This window comes from Mustela erminea, chromosome X, assembly GCF_009829155.1.
Source record: "Mustela erminea isolate mMusErm1 chromosome X, mMusErm1.Pri, whole genome shotgun sequence".
NCBI classification, from domain to species: Eukaryota; Metazoa; Chordata; class Mammalia; order Carnivora; family Mustelidae; genus Mustela; species Mustela erminea.
This window is the reverse complement of record NC_045635.1, coordinates 96718744-96742281: the sequence shown is the minus strand read 5'-3', so window position 1 is coordinate 96742281 and position 23538 is coordinate 96718744. Positions and strand designations below refer to the sequence as shown.

The following is a 23538-nucleotide window of genomic DNA, read 5'->3' as shown; positions in this document are numbered from 1 at the left end:
CAGTATCTTTAAATTTCAATCCCTCCCCAAAGAGGAGATCAATGATCTGATGCCTTATTTTTTTTTTTTCAAGTAATCTCCACACCCAGCGTGGGGCTTGAGCTCTTGACCCTGAGATTAAGAGTTACATCCTCTACCAACTGAGCCAACCAGGCTGAAAGATGTGAGTTTGTTTGACTTCCCTACTATCCATGTTAAGATTTCTCTGAATCCAGGGGCACCTGGCTGGGTCAGTTGGAAGAGTATGGAAGTTCAAGCCCTATGCTGGGTACAGATATTACTAAAAAAAAAAAAAAAAAAAATTAAGATTTCTCTGAATTCACACTCCTATACCTCTCCTAAAATCAGCTTCTCTTTGTGTGCTTCTAAGCAAGATAATGTCCACAATTTTCTTCTGTAAATGGTTCACTGCTGCATTTACAGAGAGGCATGTGATTTCTGTTTCTAATTTAAAGTTAACCACATGTAGAATTCAAACCACACAAGTCTGAAGTATGTGAGCAGAAAGATGCCTTCTTAGAAGTCCACTAATCTTATCTTCCACTTCTAACAATGAAGAAGCCAAGACCGAAGGAGTATGACTTACTTAAAGCCACAACAATTAGGAGCAAAGCTGAGATCAGATCTTACTGCTTATTATTCTACAGCTGAGTTTCAGGGGTGTCAGAACTTACCAGATGGGTTAATAGTTCCATTCTCCCAGGCTCATGATCTCTCACGATCATCATAATGAACCATTAGAGAGACTGAAGGTACATGGACATGGTGCTAACCAGATATGAACAGAGGAATTTCAGTGAGAGGCTGACTTTGACAAAGGAGCATATGTGCAGAAGGACAGCACAGCATCAAAGTACAACTGAGCCAACTTACTTATCAGAAGTGTGAGGTCAGCGTCTGCTCCTGGTCTAACCTTGAGCTCAGGGGTCTGCAGAACGCACTGTAGATCACACTCTTTGGTTTTCTTCTAAAACTGTGACCTGAAAAGGAAAGAAAGGATTTTTGATTACCCCTGCTGCGGATGCAAATCAACTTCTCTAAGTAAAGATTCTGCATGAAAAAGAGGAAAATATATCAGTCTTTTACTAGTCCTGTACAGAAACCCCTCCAGTCACCACACACCCGTGGGAGAAATAAGCCTGGACCTAGAGATGATCTGGGCTTTATACCCTGCAAGCCCTTTGTGATGTCATCCACTGTGACCATTTCATGACTTCACACTGTAGTTTGCTGGGATTCAGTGACCGAAGATACTGATCAGCCCCTCTGCTTATTTAAGCCACTGTCCCTGAGGTTAATGAAATAAATATCCTGTTAGCCCCATATCCACGGATATAGAAATGTTCCCCACTCGCTATTTAATATTCCAATGAGGGATGAATACCCTGGCACTAGGAGGGGACAGTTTGGATCTTGTACAGCACTGTCACACTAGTAGCTGTGAACAGTCTATATAAAACTGGACTGAGGGATGCCTGGGTGGCTCAGTCGGTTAAGCATCTGCCTTTGGCTCAGGTCATGATCCCAGGGTCCTGAGATCGAGTCGCGAGTCAGGCTCCCTGCAGGGAACCTGCTTCCCCCTCTGCCTGCCGCTCCCCCGCTTGTGCGCTTTCTCTGACAAAGAAATAAAATCTTAAAAAACAAAAAATATAAAACTGAATTGAGTCACTTGAGATGCTAAGCAATGAACAATTTATATGCATTTTCAAGAAAGACCCAATTTAGGGAAGTATACTTGCTTAGTACGCAGGGCTAGAGCTTCAATTTATTCAAAGTGGCAAAGGTCTTGAACCATATCTTGATTACATAAACCATCCAGGTAATCCTGGCCCTAAACCTGCCTGCTTGCGTGCTGCCAAAATACAATACAGCACCTGCTGCATCGAAACTGGAGGGAACATGACAATCGGTCAGGGGCGAAAAGACCTAACAGAGTAACAGCAGTAAGAGCTACAGGATATTCCCTCCTGTTGCAGCTCTCATCCTCAGCTCTCCCCAGGGCTCTCCCCCACCCCCTTCACCTCTTATGTCACCTATTTGCTGAGGCCTTGCTTTGAAGGTGCAAATTCCCATGGCCTCCCCAGCCCTAACACCCCATCCTTCTCCTCGGTGTGGTGATAGGACAGATCACCATCCATCATGATATAGAGATGAGTCCCCTCTCCTGCTTGTGAGTGCTGGAAAGCTCAGATCATTATCCTTTACGATATATATATGTGTCTCATTTCTTATTTTTTCATTATCCCTCCCAGAAGGTGAACCTGATGTGAGTTGGTACTTTTTTTTAAGATTTTATTTATTTATTTGACAGAGAGAGAGACAGCGAGAAAGGGAACACAAGCAGGGGGAGTGGGAGAGGGAGAAGCAGGCTTTCCACTGAGCAGAGAGCCAGATGTGGGCTCCATCCCAGGATGCAGGGATCATGATCTGAACCGAAGGCAGATGCTTAAGGGCTGAGCCACCCAGGTGCCCCCGAGCTGGTACTTTTTTTGTCTCTTTCATGGCTGTATTTCAAGCACTAAGAACAGTGTCTGGCCCTTTAGTAGGTTCTCAGCAAAAAATGAAAGTCATCTTTGGCCTCATGTTCATGCCTTTCCCAGAGATGACCCTGTTAACTGTGTAGTGTGTATTTTTTCAGGATTTTCACATCCACCAAACAGCTTCAACAACAGTCAACTTAAACAATACTCAACATTTCGCTGGGCTGGGGGGGGTTGTTATTTTTTGTTTTTTTTTTTGCTTCAGTATTTTAAAACATATTGCAGATATATGATTTCACACATAAATCTTAAGCTATACAAACCATACACTCTACTGTAACAAACACTGTAACAGATAAGATTTTTAAAAGACCCAAATATCATCATTGCAACTAAGGAATTATAATTACAGTCAACACTTGACCAAAATAAGTTTGAGCTACATGGGTCCTCTTACACACATATATTTTTTGAAATAGCACAGTATTGTAAACGTATTTTCTCTTCCTTATGACTTTCTTAATATAATTTTCTTTTCCCTAACTTACTTTATTGTAAGAATATAGTATATAATACATATGCAAAATATGTATTTATGTTACTGGTGAGGCTTTTGATGAACAGTAGGCTACTAGTTAAGTTTTGGGGGAGTCAAAAGTTATACTCGGATTTTTGATTGTATGAGGGGGTCAGCACCCCTACCTCTCCTCATTGTTCAAGGGTCAACTGTATTCCCTAATACCACATGAAAAAGCCATGTCCAATATCCATGCTTGACCTAAATATGTCTCTCAAATGTGATTTGTTCTTATTAGGATCCAAACAAGGATCAACCACATAATTGGCCAGATTATGATATAATCTTCTTTTCATCTATAATGTCCTCTTAACCCTTTTTGTTTCCCATTTCTTTGATGAAAATACTGGACTATTTGTCCTGTAGAATTATGCATATTCTGGATTTTTCTGGAGGGATTCTTGTCCTGAACATATTCCATTATAATCAGAATATCTTGTAGTCAGATATATAGACTTGGTTAGATTCAGGCTAAATTAACTTAGCAAGAATGTTTTATACTTGATGCTTCGCACTCCTATTATATCATATCAGAACACACATGATATCTGTTTCACACACTGCTGATATAAAGATTGGTCAGGAGGTTCCTGGATGGCTCAGTCAGTTAAGCGTCTGCCTTCAGCTCAGGTCATGATCCTGGAGTTCTGGGATAGAGCCCCACAGCAGGCTTCCTGCTCAGCGGAGAGTCTGCTTCTCTCTCTGCCCCTCCCCCTGCTCACACTCTCTCTCACTCCATCTCTCTCTCAAATAAATAACAGAAAGAAAGAAAGAAAGAAAGAAAGAAAGAAAGGAAAGAAAGAAAGAAAGAAATATTGGTCAGTGGGTCATAGTATTCTTACCTTGATTCATCCACATTATAAAATGTCCCATAGTTCTTTTACTTAAATTTTATTAAATTTGCATGGGCTCACTTTATTATTATTAATATGTAATTCACCCTCTATATAATTTATCATTTTAAAGTATACAAGTCATTGTTATTTTTAAGTATGTTCACAAAACTGTGCACCCATCAACACAATTTTAGAATATTTTCATCATCCCAAAAAGAAAGTCCATACCCATTAGCAGTCAATCCCCATTCCCCCCAACCCTCAGCCCCTGACAATTTCAAATTTACTTTTTTTCTCTATGGATTTACCTCTTCTGGACATTTTTTGTGAATAGGATCATGCAATATGTATACTTTTGTGTCTGCCTTTTAAAAAGCACTAGATTTTCAAGGTTAATCCATGTTGTATCATGTATCCATTCTTCATTCCATGTAATGACTAAATAAAAATCCACAGTAGGGATATAGCACACTTAGTTAAAATGTTCCTCAGTTGATGGACATTTGGGTCATTTCCCCCCTTTTAGTTTTATGAATAATGCTGCCATGAACATTCATGTACAAGTTTTTCTTTGAATATCTGTTTCCAGTTCTCCGTTATAGACAGAGGAGTGGAATTGCTGATCACTTGCTCATTCTATGTTTAGCTTTTTGTGGAATTGCCAAATGGCTCTCCCAGGTATCCACACTATTTTACATTCCCACTAGCAGGGTATGTGAGATTCAGTTCTTGACAGCCTCACTGCAAATTGCTGTTTTCCTTTTTATTTTTAATATAGCCATCTTGCTAAGCAGAAGTGGTATCTCCATGTGGTTTTAAGTTGTATATCCCCAATGACTAATGATGTTGATCATCGTGTCTTGTGTTCCTTGGCATTAGCATGGAGGGACCGATAGATTTGCAGCATGAGAACTCCACGTGTGGGAATCCAACCTGTGCAACCCTCGCTCACAATGGCAATCCGAATAAGTCTCTTCCTATCTCAGTTCCCGACACAATGAATAGTTACCGAGTCTGTGTCTGTCCAGGGAAGGGGGACAGAAAAAAGGCTTTGGCGTGGATCTCTGTGTTGGGAAATGACCCCTACTCCCTAAAGTGAAGGACAGGAAACACAAGGAGGAATCCAGAGAGGTTAGCTGAGATCCAGAGCCCAGGGATCAGGTCAGGTAATTCCACAAGGGAAGGTGGCCGAAGCTCTTTCACTTTCCACCCTACCTGGTGGGAAAGTTGTGGCAGAGCATTAACCCCTCTCTCCACCCCCTGGGAGTGGAAGGCAGCAGGTTTTTGTGAGATTTCCTGTGTTGACCTGAAATGCAAAAAGGCAGCTGCCAGACCAGGACAAAGCCCCTCAGGGTCCTCTTTGTCTTCCTTTCCTCCGCTCAAACAACTAGGGAATGGGTGAGAAAAATGTGCTGTGAGTCAGAGCTTGAGCCTGGCTGGGAGCCCCCAGACAGCAGGTGGTCTTGAGGGACTACGCAGGTGTGGGCAGGGGTGAGTTCAGTTTTCCCTTGAAATATGTCTGTATTCCTCTATTTGTGAAGATGTTTTTTAATAATAATCACGAAAGGACTGCGTTTGTCAATAAAAATAAGAAGAGTCAACAAAAATATCTTCAGTCAACTGTTTAGTAACCAAATAGCTGGAGGACCCATGAACCTAGGGAGCTCCTTAGACTGCTTAAAAAGATCTTTATTTGCATCCATTTCTCTCTGTCCTTAGATTACAACCTCCTGGGAGGATTCACGCACCAAAGTAACAGCCCTCATCTCTGAGGGGCAGCATCACCTGTTCGGTTCCTTTTCTGCTTGTCATCTACACGCGTCCCCATTGATGAGGGAGCAGGAGGCTGAGGACAAAACAAAATCTGGCGCCTTGCACCCCCTCTTCACCCACTCTCCTCCATATGTGTAGCATTCCTCAGGCACCCCTGACTGCCATAAAACGATAAATAGTTAACTTGCAGGGATCGCAGTCCTGCAGAACAGGAATCTCCCTTGCTCTACAAGATGTCCTAGAGACCTAAACAGGGAGGTTACCTTATCAATAGCACAAATTTCCAGAGGCAAATAACTCTCGGTTCCTGAAGCCCTAATGTCTCCCTCCCACCATAAACTGGAGGAGGCTGAGGTAGAAGGGAATGTAAATGATAGCAGGATCATAATACCCCACCAAGAATCTCCCAATTATCTTGATGTTAGTGCCTGACCTAAAGACGACATTGATCAGGCCATAAGGGCAAGGACTCCCCCCGGCACCTTGTAGGCCCTCCCTAACATGTGAGAACTCTGTTGAAACCTCCCATCCCTTCACCACCTCCCCCCAACCGTGGGGTATATAACATGCCGATTGTCACAACCCGGGGCAGCAGCTCTTCCTGCCCACGGGTCCTGTCCCCGTGCTTTAATAAACCACCATTTTGCACCAACGACGTCTTAAGAATTCTTTCTTTAGTCGTCGGCTCCGAACCTCCTCACCCCACTGAACCTGACTTAGGTTCTGGGACTTCATCACCCATTATGGGAGCATTCTTTTGCAAGAGCCACATGTTCCTCCTTCAATAGGAAGGCATGAACCAAGACATCGGTCAGGCAGGAGAAACCTTCCAGTCGCTGTGATTCCTTCAGACCCAGCACATCCCCATCCACCTAGGCCGTGTGGACACCACCTGCAGCAGCCCCTACCCACGGAAGAAGTGCTGGCTCCCTAGCAGGTCCTTGGCAAAGGGCGGGAGGGAGATGAGGGGGCGGAAGGAGTGCCAGCTTTTCGGATCCCGACTCTCACCTGGGGAGGGAGCAATTAGTTTTCATAACCTCAGGCAGATTAATGACGCAAACTTGTAACAATCGTTTGAAAGTGTATTTATTTAAATTTCTTTTCTCTCTAAGCAGTTTTGCGACTGCTGAACGGTAAATTTTCGGTTTGTTGCGGCACATTCATCGTCTTGCCGGCAGGGACCCTGCAAGGGAGGCAAACTGATTTTCCCAAGCAAACAGCAAAACAACAGCTTTCCGCTCTGACTTTCCCAGGTCCTCCTTTCTCCGCCCATTCTCGCACCTGGGACCTTCTGAGGATGTCCCACCCCTCCCCTGGGCGGGGCCAACACCGAGGAACCCGGATTCTCAACCCTCCCTTCAAGACCCCGTTTCTCCAGCCCCCGCGGGCTCTGGGGGAATAGGAGGAGACATCGACGCTGGGGGGAGGGGTTGCGGCTTACGCGGGGCCTCTAGGACGCTGCTTTACGGCAGAGATGGGAGAGGGGCTCAGTCAGACCGCCTGCCCCCGCGTGAGCGACCGGACCTCACCTGGTCGTTCCCGACGGCCATCGGCCTCCGCCAGGTGGGTCCCCTAGGCCTTTGTCTTCTTTCCTTTCCTTTCTCGGCCGGGAGGAAACCCGGGGGTGGGGGCCGGGTTTGGGTGGCCCTTCCGGGCCCGAGGACCTTCCTTGTCCCCCAGCGTGTAGGCAGCCCGTGCCCGTTGTGCGACCTGGGCCGGCGGTGGCAGGCAGCCCAGGCGGCTTGGAAGGGCAGGGGCGGGTGGCCGAGGCGGGCCGGGGTGCGGCTTTGGGGCGAGGCTGGTCGTGCGTGAGCGCCGGGATGGTACCGCCGCCTCAGTTCTGTGCCCGGGCGCAGGGAGGAGGGCGAGCGTCGTCGCAGCGCCGCTGGGGCCTCCGCGGCCGGCCGGTGGGCCCGGGAGCGTCTCCCTGTGGCTGCGGGTGGGCCCGCGGATTCCAGGGTTCCTCCTTCCCCTCTCTCCCCTGCCCTTCCTCCCCATCTGCGTGGCCGCAGGAGGTTCCGCTTGGTTGGTTTGGATGGAGGGCTCCTCCGAATGTATCCTGAGAGCACTAAAAACATTTCGTGTGAAGAAACGTGCTGCTTCTAGGGACGGAGGGAAAAATAGGTGTCCTTCTTTGCCGTGTTGGTCTTAATCCTCTATTCATTTCTGACAGACTTTTTTGAAAATATTGCAAGAAACCCAGTGCCTAGGAAATTATTCCGTCCTATAAATTGTTTATTTAAATCAGAGAGGGAGACAAGCCATAAGAGACTCTTAATCATAGGAAACAAACAGGATTGCTGGAAGGGAGGGGAGTGGGGGGATGGGGTAACTGGGCAATGGACATTGAGGAGGGCACGTGATGTAAATTAAAAAATAAAAATAAATTATTTAAGTGAAACCATTGGATTCACATAATAGGTTGCAAGAGAATATGAGGAGATGTCATTCAGATTATTTTAAATGGACTGGTGGGACTTGGGAGACCGGGGTGATTTTCACAAGTCCTTTGTGCTCGTCTTGATTTGTAACTTAGAGGGAAAGTGACGTGAGTCAAGAAATCCAGCTTTTTTTTTTTTTAATTCAGTTTCATTGACATATAGTGTATTAGCTTCAGAGGTAGAGTTTAGTGATTCATCAGTTGCATGTAACACCCAGTGCTCATTCCATCAAGTGCCCTCTTTAATGCCCAACACCCAGTTATCCCATCCCCCCACCCACCTCCCCTCCAAGCAACCCTTAATTTGTTTCCTAGAGTTGAGTCTCTTATGATTTGCCTTCCTCTCAATTTTCATCATATTTTCTTTCCCTTCCCCTCTGTTCATCTGTTTTGTTTCATAAATTCCACATATTAGTGAAATCCTATGCTATTTGTTCTCCTCTGACTGATTTATTTTGCTTAGCATAATACCCTCTAGTGCCATTCAGGTACCTTGCAGATGGCAGGGTTTCATTTTTTTTGATGGCTGAGTAATATTCGTGTGTGTGTGTGTGTGTGTGTGTGTGTGTACACACATACCATATCTTTATCCATTCATCTGTCGATGGACATCTGGGCTGTTTTAATAGTTTGGCTATTGTGGACATTGCTGTTATAAACATTGGAGTGAACATGCCCCTTGGAATCACTGTATCCTTTTGGTAAACACCTAGTAGTGCAATTGCTGGGTCCTAGGGTAGTTCTATTTTTGACTTTTTGAGGAACCTCTGTGCTGTTTATTCTAGAGTGGCTGTACCAGTTTGCATTCCCACCAACAGTGTAAGAGGGTCCCTTTTTTCTGCATCCTCACCAGCATTTGTTGTTTCCTGTGTTGTTAATTTTAGCCATTCTGACAGGTGTGAGGTGGTATCTCCTTGTAGTTTTGATTTGTATTTTCCTGATGCTGAGTGATGCTAAGCATCTTTTCATGTGTCTGTTAGCCATCTGGATGTCTTCTTTAGAAAAATATCTATTCATGCTTTCTGTCCATTTCTTAACCAGATTGGTTTTTTGGTTATTGAGTTTGATAAGGTCTTTATAGATTTTGGATACTATCCCTTTATTGTATGTCATTTGCAGATACCTTCTCCCATTCTGTGGGTTACCTTTTAATTTTGCTGATTGTTTCTTTTACTGTGCAGAAGCTTTTTATCTTGATAAAGTCCCAGTAGTACATTTTTGCTTTTGTTTCCCTTGTCTCTGGAGGCGTGTCTAGCAAGATGTTGCTGGGGCGGAGGTCAGAGAGGTTGCTGCCTGTGTTCTCCTCTAGTATTTTGATGGATTCCTGTCTCATATTTAGGTCTTTCATCCATTTTGAGTTTGTTTTTGTGTATGGTGTAGGAAAGTGGTCCAGTTTCATTCTTCTTCATGTGGCTGTCCAATTTTCTTAACACCATTTGTTGAAGAGACTGTCTTTTTTCCATTAGATGTTCTTTCTTTCTTTGTAGCAGATTATTTGATCATAGAGTTGAGGGTCCATTTCTGGGTTCTCTGTTCCATTCCATGGATCTCTGTTGTCTGTTTTTGTGCTAATACCATACTGTTTTGATCACTACAGCTTTGTAATACATCTTGAAGTCTGGAATTGTGTTGCCTCCAGCTTTGGTTTTCTTTTTCAACATTCCTCTGGCTGTTTGGGGTCTTTTCTGGTTCCATATAAATTTTAGGATTGTTTGTTTCAGCTCTGCGAAAAATGTTCATGGTATTTTGATAGGGATTACATTGAATTGTAGATTGCTTTGGGTAGGTAAGACATTTTAACAATATTTGTTCTTCCAATCCATGAGCATGGAATGTTTTTCCATTTCTTTGTGTCTTCTTCAATTTCTTTCATAAGTGTTCTATAGTTTTCAGAGCACAAATCCTTTTGTGCTTTGGTTAGGTTTATTCCTAAGCATCTTATGATTTTTGGTACAATTGTAAATGGGACCAATTCCTTGATTTCTCTTTCTTCTGCCTCATTGATAGTGCAAAGAAATGCAACTGACTTCTGTGCATTGATTTTATATCCTGCAACTTTGCTAAATTCCTGTATCAGTTTTAGCAATTTTTTCAGGAAATCCATTTCTGTGTGTTTAAAACTTACAAGAGCTTGCCATTAGTTCTACGACCTTACTGTATTTCACTCATTAAATGGTTCCTACTCTGTAGCATCAGAACTCCCACAAATCCATTCTGTCCATGTTTGATTATTTATGACGTATGTCACACCTTGTTCAGTCCCTAGTGAAATCTGAAAAAAAAAAGTAGGTTATATAATTACATTTATAGAAATGAACAAAGGACAAAGTTTACCTTATACGCATGTGTTTGTGTGTCACATGCCTATCCAGATACATGTCTTTTTGGCTGTTCATGAACAAAAAAAATATAGGTAGAAGGACTGTGCTGTTGATTGTATTTACTATGAGGGAGTGGAATTTTGATGAAACTCTTTCAGACCATATTTTAACTACATCTCTATTCTTTTTAAGGACAAAATAAGAATTTAAATTATGATTTTTAAACACAAGTTTTTGGAAAAGTTGATGGTTATCAAACAGCACAGATATTAATAATGAATTTTTGACCTAAAATAATTGTGTTTCCACCTATACATTTAACTAAGCCCCCAAATTTTCAGGGCCTTTCCCCAAGGAATGGGGTTACTGGTGGTTTACATTTTCATCTTTTTACAGTTCTCTGTGCAATAGAAAGATCTGAAAGAAACAAACTTTCTTTTTTTAAAGATTTTGTTTATTTGAAAGACAAAGATCACAAGTAGGCAGAGAAGCAGGCAGAGAGAGAGGAAGGGAAGCAGGCTCCCTGCTGAGCAGAGAGCGGTACATGGGGCTTGATCCCAGGACCCTGGGATCATGACCTAAGCTGAAGGCAGAGGCTTTAACCCACTGAGCCACCCAGGCACCCCAGTAACAGACTTTTTAAAGAAGTAGTTTTAGGTAATCAAAGATAGTGAAGGCTAGCGTCAATACAGGTTTCCCCTGCTATCAGAAATTAAAGAACATTCCTCTGAAACCTAGCCTAAGCTGAAATGGCATAAAGCCAAGAGTATCCCACATGTTCTGAAGATTTGAAAGTTTTTATGCCACATCACTTTTAAGAAAGTCTGAGACTAGTACCTGTTTTTGCTAACTGAAGGAAATAAGAGGATTGTCGCTTTCTGGAAGAAAGCTGTTATCATACTAATGTTGGTCTTCCATAAAAGCGAAGCGGTGTTAACTCAGGCTTTTGGGAAGCAGGGGATACTTGAAATACAAAATTATGTATGAAGTGAATAATTAGATGTAGACAAAAATGTCCAGAGTAAAGGCAAACACATTTGTGCTGGGTATTTCTGGATGATGGTGTATACTTGTGTTTCTTGTTACTGATACTGTGGCAAATGTTTGATCTTATTTCCACAGATTAACAACTCATGTTAAGTTCTGCCAAGAAGATTGGATGGCATAAGATAGCAATTGAAACGTGAGGGTTAGGGATTTTCACTTGAGGGACAGTGCCCATTTTAAGTATTCAAAGAGATTGGCTCCACACTTTGTGTGAAACCATCAGCCTGTGAAATGGCATTTTGCTCTCTGCATGTATAGGACAAATCCTTACAATAGTAAGCAATGACTTGAGACCACTTAAGATGAGCCAGATACAGGGTGCCTACTTGGGGTCGTGCGTTAAGCATCCTATTGGTTTCAGTTCAGGTCATGATCTCTGGGTCCTGGGATGGAGCCCCACATCAGGCTCCATGTTTAGTGGGAAATCTGCTTGAGATTCTCTCTCCCCCTCCTGTTTTCTCTCTCTAAAGTAAATAAATCTTTTAAAAAAAATTTTTTAAGGATTTTATCTATTTATTTGACACAGAGAGAGAGAGAGAGACAGCGAGAGCAGGAACACAAGCAGAGTAATGGGAGAGGGAGAAGCAGGCCCCCTGCAGAGCAGGGACACCCCCACCCCCTGATGCGGGGCTTCATCCCAGGACCCTGAGATCACAACCTGAGCTGAAGGCAGACACTTCATGATTGAGCCACCCAGGTGCCCCCTGCTTTTTTTTTTTTTTTAAAGATGAGCCAGATTCAACGTAGGTCAAAAAATAGTTAATAAAAAGTTAATACAATAAACTGGTATTACAGGCCCCTCAGAGAGGCAGGTCATAAGTAGAAACCCTTGATGTGTAAGAAATTGTACAGCAGTGCCATTTTTGTTTAGATTTTCCTTGAGTTGGTTGGGAACCTTTTTGTATATTTAGGATACTTTTGTATTTCTTTTCCTGTGAGCTGTTAACATCTTTTAGTATTGGGTGGTACCAAAATTATTTCTAAAGCATCCTCTATGTTTTATTAAGACTAGTGTGAATTGAAAATATTTTTTCCTCTTTATCATTGCTTTTCTGACTTTGATTATGAGGGGTTTTTTAATATGCTAAATTTTGTCTCTTCATATGTATCCATGTTTCCTTTGATGGTTTTTTTAAAATTTATTTTTTATTTATTTGTAGCATAACAGTATTCATTATTTTTGCACCACACCCAGTGCTCCATGCAATCCGTGCCCTCTATAATACCCACCTGGTATTATACCTGGTACCTCAACCTCCCACCCCCCGCCCCTTCATAACCCTCAGATTGTTCTTCAGAGTCCATAGTCTCTCATGGTTCACCTCCCCTTCCATTTTCCCCCAACTCCCTTCTCCTCTCTAACTCCCCATGTCCTCCGTGCTATTTGTTACGCTCTACAAATAAGTGAAACCATATGATAATTGACTCTCTCTGCTTGACTTATTTCACTCAGCATAATCTCTTCCAGTCCCATCCATGTTGCTGCAAAAGTTGGGTATTCATCCTTTTTGATGGAGGCGTACTACTCCATCGTGTACATGGACTACATCTTCCTTATCCATTCGTCCGTTGAAGGGCATCTTGGTTCTTTCCACAGTTTGGCGACCGTGGGCATTGCTGCTATAAACATTGGGGTACAGATGGCCCTTCTTTTCACTACATCTGTATCTTTGGGGGAAATACCCGATAGTGCAATTGCAGGGTCATAGGGAAGTTGTATTTTTAATTTCTTGAGGAATCTCCACACTGTTCTCCAAAGAGGCTGCACCAACTTGCATTCCCACCAACAGTGTAAGAGGGTTCCCCTTTCTCCACATCCTCTCCAACACATGTTGTTTCCTGTCTTGCTAATTTTGGCCATTCTAACTGGTGTAAGGTGATATATCAATGTGGTTTTAATTTGAATCTCCCTGAGAGCTAGTGATGATGAACATTTTTCCATGTGTCTGATAGCCATTTGTATGTCTTCCTTTGATGGGTTTTGAATCAAAGATCGAACGGCTTTCCCTCCTGCACAGTTACCATGGAATCAGCCCATGCTTTCTTTTAGTAGTTGAATAATTCTGTTCATTGCACATTTAATTCTTGAATCCATGTAGAGCTTATCCTGGCTTAGTGCTTGAAGTGTAGAACCAAGAACCTTTTCCAAATGAATACCACTTTGTCCCAAATATGTCTTTACCTCCACTGATTTGGGAGGCTACATTTTGTATGCTGAATTGTTTGGTTTTAAATATTTTATTTTTGGGGGCACCTGGGTGGTTCAGTGGGTTAAGCCTCTGCCTTCGGCTCAGGTCATGATCTCAGGGGTCCTGGGATCGAGCCCCGCGTCCAGCTCTCTGCTCAGCGCCCCCACCCCAGCCTGCCTCTCTATGTACTTGTGATCTCTGTCTGTCAAATAAATAAATAAAATCTTTTAAAAAAAATATTTATTTATTCACTAGAGAGAGAGTGTGTGCACAAGCTGGCAGGGGTGGGGGGGTGGGGTGCTGGGCAGAGGGACAAGCCCCCTCCCTGCCCAGTGTAGAACCTGATGCAGGCTTGATCCCAGGCCCCTGAGATTATGACCTGAGTAGAAGACAGATGCTTAACTGAACCACCCAGGCGCCCCGTATGCAAAATTTTAGTCTTTGGGTTTTTTTTTTTTTAATTGAAGTGTCATTGACATACAGTATTTAGTTTTAGGTAGGGGTGCCTTGGCTCCGTCAGAAGAGCATGGAACTCTTGATCTTAGAGTTGTGAGTTTGCGCCCACGTTGAATGTAGAAATTACTAAAAATAAATACACTTAAAAAATAGTTTTCGGGGCACCTGGGTGGCTAAGTTGGTTAAGCATCTGCCTTTGACTTGGGTCCTGATCCTGGGGTCCTGCAGTTGAGGCCTGCCTTGGCCTCTAGGCTCAGCGGGGAGCCTGCTTCTCCCTCTCCCTCTGCCGGCTGCCCTGCCTACTTGTGCTCTCTCTCTCTCAAATAAATAAATAAATAAAATCTTTTAAAAAAATAGTTTCAGGTATATAACATAGCGATTCAGTTATTTACATTATGAAATTCTCACCACAATAAGTGTAGTTACCATCTGTCACATACAAAGTTACTACAGTTATTCTTGCCTATATACCCTATGCTATACTTTTCATTCCCGTAACTTATTTTATAACTGGAAGTTTGTACTTGTTAATTCCCTTCACCTTTTCACCCATTACCCCATCCTCCTCCCCTCTGGCAACCATCCATTTGTCATCTGTATTTCTGAGAATGCTTGTTTTTCTGAAATATTTGTTTTCTCTTACATGTAGTGTTACAAACAATTCAAATGTTATCACTATATGTGTGTGTGTGTATATATATATATATACACGTGTATATATATATATGTGTGTGTGTGTATATATATGTGTGTGTATCATTGGAGGGTGCTGAATCCCTTGCATTTCTCCTTCTTTAGCACATTGCTGAAATTGTAAAGATTTTGAACGTTAATGTTATGTGGGAAAGATGCTGACTGAGACCTCATATGCTGAGCACAGGCCAACATCCTGACCCACATAATCTCATGTGGTCTCTACCCCAATGCTGTGAGCATGGTGGTCTCTGTACCCTTTTAACAAGGGTTCACACTGACATGACCATAAAGTGAACCTCCCACTTGAGGTCCCAGGTATCTTTCCAAATAAGAGGATTTTGGTAATCTGACTGGAAGCCAAGGAGACAGGCTTGCTTGACCACTGCAGATAAGACGTGTGGGCAATGGACACTAATCCTGTGTTAATTTGAAAAGGGCATAGACACCCTAGTGTATCTAACGAGGTGGGCTAAGTTTAGAGTACTGTGGAGCGTGTAAACCAGAATTTAAGAGGATCAAAATAAAACTCTAAATATTTATTGCCTTTTCTTTTCAAGGCCTAGTTAAACATGATACACAGTGGCTCCCTTCAAACTATGGAATACTCAATACCAGTCATGTTCTTTAGAGTCTTTTTTACCTATTTGTGTTTTGATTGTACATAGGCACTTATTTGCTGATGAGAGCCAATAAACTGTTTGAAAATTGGAGAATCTAGTTCAAAGGATGGCATGAAAAGGGGCTTTCTAAACCTGATTAAAATCCAAGCATCCATGAAGCTTTAGACTGATTGGTTGGATTCTGTCTCATTGTAAACCTACTTTAGCCAAGGAAACCTAAGGAGTGGAGACAGGCATTTGTATAATCATCAGTATATACCCCTTTTACCTTTCATATTGAGCTCAATGAAAAAGACTAGCCAGTTTTGTTAGAATTGGGACATCTAATACTGGGCAGGATACATTTAGGTAGGAGCCTCTTGGAAAAGCTTTTGGCAACATTGATTCAAAAATTGAAAGTTCATGAGAATTTTGGTTCATTCTGTTGCTTCTCTGAAAATGCAGTGGGGAATTATATTCACATATAAATGAGCAGAAGAGGGCATCCAAGAGAGTATCTTTCATTCAGGATTTGTAGAGTTGAGAGGTAGAAAGGGACCAGAAGGACCCTCTAGAGGTAAATAATGGGATGTCCTGTTATTCAGCTGTGGGAGGGAATATACATGCCTGCCATAGAAAGAATGAGATGGTGGTCCTCATGGGTCTGAATCCCTGGGAGAAGTGTGTCCTCTTTTGAGGGGAAACGAGCAGAAAGTTTCCTGAACGGCTGAAGTTTGATGACTCTCCTTCAATATGAAACCAGAAAGAAATATCTGGGTGGATACATGTACACCTCTGTGTAAGTACACATGTAGACTGAGGTAGAAACAGACATTTTACTGTCCACCTACACAGTTGTTTGCTGTCAAGCATGGGACAATCTTTTGAGGATGAAAAGGATAACATGAGATTGTTACTTGCTTTTCTTCGGAGGCCAGTGGAGGCTCTGTAGAATTTTGCTTGATTTTCTCAATTGATTTGAAAGATTTCTAATAGCCTTCAGTCACATGGGGCCTCTGGAGCAATACATCAATGTGTAGATCAAGAGGGGAAAAAACCGAAAAAGGAAAAAAAAAAAACAAATGAAAACGTGATTTGTCTGGATTTGTCTGGATTTGTCTCAGCCAGAACAATGTAGGGGCAGCTGGGGAATTGGGAGGTGGATGCACCAGCAGAATGCATTTCCTTCTGATTATATTGTCTTCAGACACTTTTACCTGGCCAGTGTGTTCCTTCAGTACACGATGGAGATTATCCCCCCTTGCATCTGCCACAGTCATGAAAAGTGGATTCTAGAGGTGTACCTGGTATCAGGTGAGTCTTCATCATATAGCATGTGTCCATTGCTCAGAAACAGGACCAAAGGCTTGTGCCTTCATATGAAATGCTTCACGCTGAAACGCACAAATTCTCACAAGCATACAGAAATCATATGTGTTTTTCATTAAAAACCTTCTTATGGGAAGCATTGGGAAAATGAGTATAGGCCCAGATACAAGGATAGGTGTCTTTAGAATACCATGTAGTACCATTTCTGACCAATATATAATAATCCATATCTGAAAACTATGAACAGTCACATAACATAAACCACATTAACAGGATTATTGTATTGCGAACTAGAGATTTACCTTACTGGACCTCTCTTGGTGCCTGTGGACCAACTCTCTTTGTATCAGACAACATGAGACCTCATGGTCAGGATGTTTTTGGAGGAGATGGCAGATGTGGAGTGCTAAAGAAATAACAGATAATTTTCAGATCCACTGCTAGGGTGCCTAGATGGGGAGTCATTGCTTTTGTGTCCAAAGGCAGTCTGAGAAGATAATACAGAGACCAGGCATTGCAGGATGGAGCGCCAGCTTTTGAGACCTTTACCCCTTTACCCTAAAGTGGCCAAGATGGTGAGCCACCTTGTGTTAGCCAGACTGAGCATAAGTTGGAGTTTTTTCCTTGGGGAAGGGGGGAGGGAGAGGACGTGGGGTAGAGAGGCATATTGGCATTTCTGGTGCAGTACTGCCACCAAGAGGAAATACTTTGCAAATCCCACCAACCACGTACCATCACTTCCTGGGGGAGGAGTAACAAGGGTGAAGTAGGAAACAAGGAAGTGTGTCCCTAGGAGGTCAGGAGACCCACTAGGCCGGGGGGGTAAGTATGACCCAAGACCAAATTAGGTTGGGGAAGCTCCAGAGACTGGCACTGTGATAAGGATCATGGTCTAGAAGACCGGTGGGTCTGGCACAGGAAACCAAGGCTTGGCACCCTAGTGGTGAATATGTCTGGACAGAAGTAGAGGAAACCCTCAGGAGCCGCAACCAGAAGGCTATAGGCCTTTGGCAATGTGCCCCTTCCTTTTGGAGCAAGAGCAGGTTTGGCCTAGACAGACCAGGGCCCTGAAAGCCTCTGTTGGGCTGAGTAAAGCCCAGCCAAACACTACTGTGGGGACTGGAGGGCTGCTACCATTGGCAGTCCTAGAGACAGGGCAGTGACCTTCTTCTGTCCAGCTCAGAGATGAGATGTGGAGCCTGGCTACCTTGTGCTAAAGGGTGTGATGCCCAGTGAAATCAAGCAAGCAGAGTCTAGAAGGGACCAGCCCACACCAGGAAAAAGAAGCCAGGCTGAAGGAGCCCTTTGCCTGAGTTAAAAGAATCTGATCAGCAACTGTGGTGTCATTTGCTAAAGTCTCTAGGATCCAGGACTCACAGACCCATCTTTTGGCTTAGCAGAGCATTGCAGATTCCCTAGCCAGTAATTTGCAGTCTTTGGCACTCTTGGCCACCTTCCCCAAGAATCCCTGAGACTCACTTCAGTGATAAGAAGGAATGGCTTTGGCTTCCATTCGCTCTTGGATCTCTAAGGTCTCAACCCCACTCTTGCCCCCAAAGCTGGGGAATCAAGAGGTCTGAAGATGGTGCTTAAAGTCACAGCTGTTGGGTTGAGAGACACTCGCCCTTCCCTCATATCCATCGTAGATCATCGTTCCTTGAGGAACAAGGCACATACTTTTAGCATACAGCAATTCATTTTAGGCTTCAGCTGTTCTGATAGCGACTTCTAGAAGAACCTCTGGGATAGCTCATGCTCTTTGCCTATCTTTTACCTTCTGAGGAGGGTGTTCTGGGAGCAAGTTTCCAGGCTCAGCTCTTCCCAACACACATACTCCTTGATTTCACCCCTCCTGGAAGGGTGTTGGGAAATCCACTCTCTGCCCCTTCATTTTATACCTGTGGACTTACGTAGGCGTAGCCTTTTGGGGTTGAACTTTTTCCTGAGCTCCCAGGGCCAGGTCCTGACCACATGGTCTGATTGTTCCCCGGACCAAGGTGGTCTCGGTGTATCCCTCTGGCCACCTACAGAACATGGACCCTGTACAGGAAATCCCAGGAGAGTCCCCAAACAAGAGGACCCAGGCCATATACTCATACACTGAGAGGAAAGTTGAAGAATTGGGTGCTTCTGAGCTGTGACGTTCCCAAGCAGTAGTGCAGAAAACAGACCTGGGTTCTTTGGGGTCTGCCGCAGAAACGAGATGATGAAGGAGACGTCATTGTTTGGAAAGCATTGCAATAAGAGCTGCTGTGGCTTGAAGGCCTGCCACCTTCAGAAGTCTCCCTGTGCAAAATGTAGCTATCCTGCCAAGCACAAGAGAAAGTATAACTGCAGTGCCAAGGCTAAAAGAAGAAACACCACTGGGACCGGTCGAATGAGGGACTTAAAAATTGTATACCGCAGATTAAGACTTGGATTCCATGAAGGAGCAATACCTAAGCCCGAGAGGGTAGCTGTTGCAGCATCCAGTTCATCTTAAGGATTTCAGCGATTAGTCTCACAATAAACATTCTGTTTTTCTTTTTGTTTTTAAAAACAACAACAACAAAAACAACAAAGAAACCAGATCTGGGTCCCTTCATTCTGGAGGAGGATGTCCATCTCAGTATATTGATCCCATCCTGTTTCATTCTCTATCTACACCCTCTGTTGGATGAAATAAGTAGGGCTTTCTGGGATACTTTGGGGCTTGAAACCCAGATTCTCTTTATAGAGGGAGCAAAGTAAACAAAACACATTTCTAACTCAAACCTGCAGTTTACCTGCATTACTCTTTGGGTCTAGTACCAAATAATCAGGAAAATTTCCATCCTGTCTGCAAGATGCTTGCCCCCACCAAGGGGTGGCACCTGAGCTTGGGAGCCTCTGGTTCTGGGTTCCTCATGGCTCTGAGACCCCAGGGACCTTGCCAGCTGAGCATGTCATGAACCAAGGGGAAGGATCTATAGGCCAGATGTCCTGGAATGGAGCTTTGCTCCCGGTTCCGTAATATGGCCGCTGGAGGCCAGCATCCTGGCAGCCTAATGCTGCTTGATGGTCAAGTCTGTCTCTATCCACCCTGTGTTGTTTCCCCACTGAATCTGGGGGTGTTCTGGGTCAGACCCAGAATCTTGTGGATGCACCAATCCCACCCTTTGTCCCCTCACAGGCTTTCTTCCCCAGAAGACAGGAAGGTGCTGCAGGCTTTGCTCAAAAAGTGTCCACCTGATGGCACTGTTGCTCCAGAAATGCTATGCATGCCTGCTTATGCAGTTTCTCTCTCAGCCCTTAAGGGTCAAAAAAAAAAAAAAAAGGTTCCTGAAGACTCAGGAAACAACGAAGTCCCCAGATGGGGTTAACTGTACTGGGATGTTGGGGGAAGTGGTATCTTAAATCTGGTTTCTTGATGGCAGTGGGAATATACCTATAATAACATCCGAAGGAATATATACATCTGTGGATTCCTCCCACATCTAAGAGTTTTAAATGTGGATATCCTGGGAACTGGGACGTTGTTTTCTCTGCACACTTTTGTATGAGTACCCATTTGGTTCTTTTTGGGGCAGAATCCTCACTTTCTGAGGACGTTGATTCCATAGCAGTAACTGTCACCAGGACCTGGATTTCCTGTCTTCTCTGGGAGTTAACTGCTTCTTGTCTGCATTTATCCAGCTACTTCATCCAGCTTAAGGGCTCAGGGGTAGGCCATTGTGGAGGAAGTGATGGGGACCCTGTTAGGTATGCTCACCTCCAGGAGCCTCAGTCACTCTGCCACTGAGTGCCCCAGGCAGGTTGTGTGGGTTGGGGGTATAAGGGGTGGAGTCCAGGGTCTTCATCCACACAGTCAGATGACCTGGGAGAGGGCCACTGTTTAGCAGCCCCTCCTAGGAAGTCGTCCTTGGAGTGTCTCTGTATTTTACCCTCAGAATACCCACTCATTCATTCAGGATTCTTTTTCCTTCATAATAGACACATAAATATGTTTATGTGTCCTGCGTGTGTGTATATGTATAAAATTTCCCCTCTGTATTTTTCCCTCTAACTGCCTTGCAGATGCCATGTTGGATAGAAATTTTGTCCAAAGAAAAGCCCTTCACATTGCCTGGTGACTGCTCCCAAGTTTCCTCTCTGCCTTCCAACTCTACCTGCAGTGGGAAACCACATGTAGTTTTTCTTCCTGTATGCTACAGGGATTGCATGCAAAAGAAATCTAACAGACACAGAGGGCATGCACATTCTGTTCTCTGACCCCACATGTCCTACATAGTACTTTATATACTTTCACATTTGGCTGCTGTCCCAGCACTTAGGTATCCTGGCTTTGGCTCATTTGTGTCAAGTAAATGTCCTGGCCTGCTCGATCCTCCCCATTTCTTTTCTCATAGCTACCCAGTGTAGGGTACCCTCATTTCTGCCAGGGGGGTAGAGCATAGGTTATTTTACTTGTCCCTTCTCTTTGGACACTGGGTTTCTCTACTTCTTGTCTCCTTCTGTCTTCAACCAGCATACTGAGTCATGGTTACTGAAGTGTGGGTGTTTGTGACCAGGATACGTTCTCTTGCGTCAATGTCCACGTAGAGGAAAGAGGCTGGTAAATTGTAACTTGCCACATCCTTAAGGGAAAATGTCCACATTCCTGGAAAGTCAGTGTGGTGGATCTCAGTACAGCCAGAGAGGAGATACCTGGTACCCCTTTGAGTCAAATGAGTTGCTGCTCAGTAGAGGAGCTGTTACTCCACTCTGGAGGAGGATGCAGGCCTGCCAAGATACCCATCAATATCCCTTCATAGTCATTCAGGTCCAGAACTGAGGGGGAAAGCTATGAGTATAAATGCAAAGGTGATGGCTTTGGCTCAGAAAAGAGATTGTGGAGGATATCTTCAGTTTTCACCTAGTGCATTGTATATGAGCTGCTTTCTGACACCCCTGAATGACAATCCATACAATTTTTGAAGGATGAGTGAAATTGATGTATACACCCTGTTCAGAAGTTTTGGCTGACCCCAGAGGTGGTAGGAATAGTAACCAGAAACACTCGGTTGCTTGAGCTGGGTGTACACAGCATCCTGTTACCCCGAACCATGGTGGTCCCATACTGAATGGGCTGTCTCTGTTGTTGCAGTGGGGACAAAGTGAAAGGAAAGAAAGAAATGAAAACGAAGAAGCTAGTGCTGGTGTACTGGGTGGGTGAGTGGTCTTTGTTTTCTTCTTTCTCCTTTTTCAAGAGAGTTTATTTAACCATAGGAAAAACACCGTGATTGTGGTATTTCAGCAATGCTTAAGAAGGACAGGCTCCCCAGGCAGGTTCCTGACACCAAGACACTTGTGTACTATACATACCTGAGTTTCAGCCATGGTAAAAAAGGCTCTCAAGTCAGTTCCTGGTTGTGGAGCAGGAAAAAGGACATGCATGCGTGAGTATCTAGATCATCTCTGTATATTACTTATGGCAATCCATAGGAGGAATTCAAGCTCAGTGTCCTGCAGGACCAGGGAGAGTGGAAAGGGATTGGGCCCCAGTTCCTGTGAAGCCAGCTACTAGAGAACAGAACGTTTGGCTCCCCACTCTACTCATAGGAAGGAGCAGTCCCAGTGCCATGTGGGGAGAGGTCACTGGAGACCTTTACAGGAGAGCCAGGCCTGTAATGCCTTTTGCCATCTTTGCTTTCAGTGGATTCTTCCATACCTGTCCTTCCTATCATTTCCTGATTGCTCTTGGGTCTAGCTTGCTGCAACATGTCTTCCTGCCAGGTCAGGGAATACTTGGGAACAGATGCTTGCTAGACTATTAAGAGAGTACATGTGTTAGGGGGTGTGGGGTTTGGGGAGCATATTAGGGCAGCCAAATATAGACTTCTCTATGAGCTCTAATTTTCTCTCTTGATGAACCAAGGAACTTGAAAGCGTGAAGTCTTAAAGAGGTGTACTTCCATTCCTCCAGGTGAAAATGTTGCGTGAAGGTATGGCCAGAAACCAGACACGTTTTCTTTCTTCTTACTCATGTGCCTTTAAAAATGCCATGAGGATGACACTTCTTACTGCAGCTCAAAATAATTGAAGGCTTCTACAGGTGGGCTAGGGAACTTGTAGCACCATGCTTAGGTAGGGTTAGACACTAGTCTAATCAATGTTCCTGCCTTAGCAAAGGGCAGAGGTAGGGTCCAAGCAGCAAGGGGCAAGGTGCCAATTTTGAGTGAGCTCTGCTTTGAAAAGGAACTTATTTGGCAATCCCATGATCCTTTTACAGTACATCCTGGACAGAGCTGTGTGTTCAAGTCAAGTTCTTCTATCTTCTAGGAGGGAAGATGCCACCTGTAGTCTGTAAAAGGAGCATTGGGCCATGACACCCCCCACCTTCCCCAGTATGACTTTCTGTACAACAGCTAAGGAACCGTGAACGATTATGCTCCCTGATAACTGCCATACGGGAAAAAGAGGAAATGAGAACCTTGGGTGTGATTCTGTGTGCAACTCCTATCATGTTGGAAGTGACAAAAATTAGGAGTCTCAAAAGTTGAGATTCAGGGAGGGAGGGGGCGATGGGTGGATCAGTCAGTTGGGCGTCCGATTCGTTTTTTCTTTTTTCTTTTCTTTTCTTTTTTTTTTTTTTTTAAGATTTTATGTATTTGACAGAGGGAGAGACAGCCAGAAAGGGAACACAAGCAGGGGAAGTGGGAGAAGGAGAAGCAAGGAGCCCAACTCAGGGCTCTCTCCCAGGACCCCAGGATCACGATCTGAGTCAAAGGCAGATGGTTAATGAGTGAGCCACCTAGGCACCCCTGAGTGTCCAATTCTTGATATCAGCTTGGGTCA

The 23538-nt window shown here is 43.9% G+C and overlaps 1 protein-coding gene and 1 long non-coding RNA gene across 5 annotated transcripts in view; one reads left to right on the top strand and one right to left on the bottom strand.

Annotated features, from left to right (window-relative positions):
* The window catches only part of LOC116582547, a 113934-nt gene that overhangs the window by 5365 nt on the left and 85031 nt on the right, over nucleotides 1–23538 (bottom strand). The window contains exons 1-2 of one of the 4 annotated variants that reach the window (XR_004282456.1): nucleotides 7108–7683; nucleotides 874–980 (exon numbers count right to left, since the gene is read on the bottom strand). This is a non-coding gene — a long non-coding RNA (uncharacterized LOC116582547). Of the gene's footprint in view, nucleotides 1–873; nucleotides 981–1086; nucleotides 1103–1122; nucleotides 1163–7107; nucleotides 7684–23538 lie in introns of those variants that run through there. The other 3 variants (XR_004282454.1, XR_004282455.1, XR_004282453.1) reach the window with 3 other exon arrangements.
* Nucleotides 14741–19760, top strand: LOC116582546 (60S ribosomal protein L37-like). Its single transcript, XM_032330052.1, has one exon. The coding sequence runs from the start codon at nucleotides 18947–18949 to the stop codon at nucleotides 19223–19225; it is 279 nt and encodes a 92-aa protein (XP_032185943.1). The 5' UTR covers nucleotides 14741–18946; the 3' UTR covers nucleotides 19226–19760.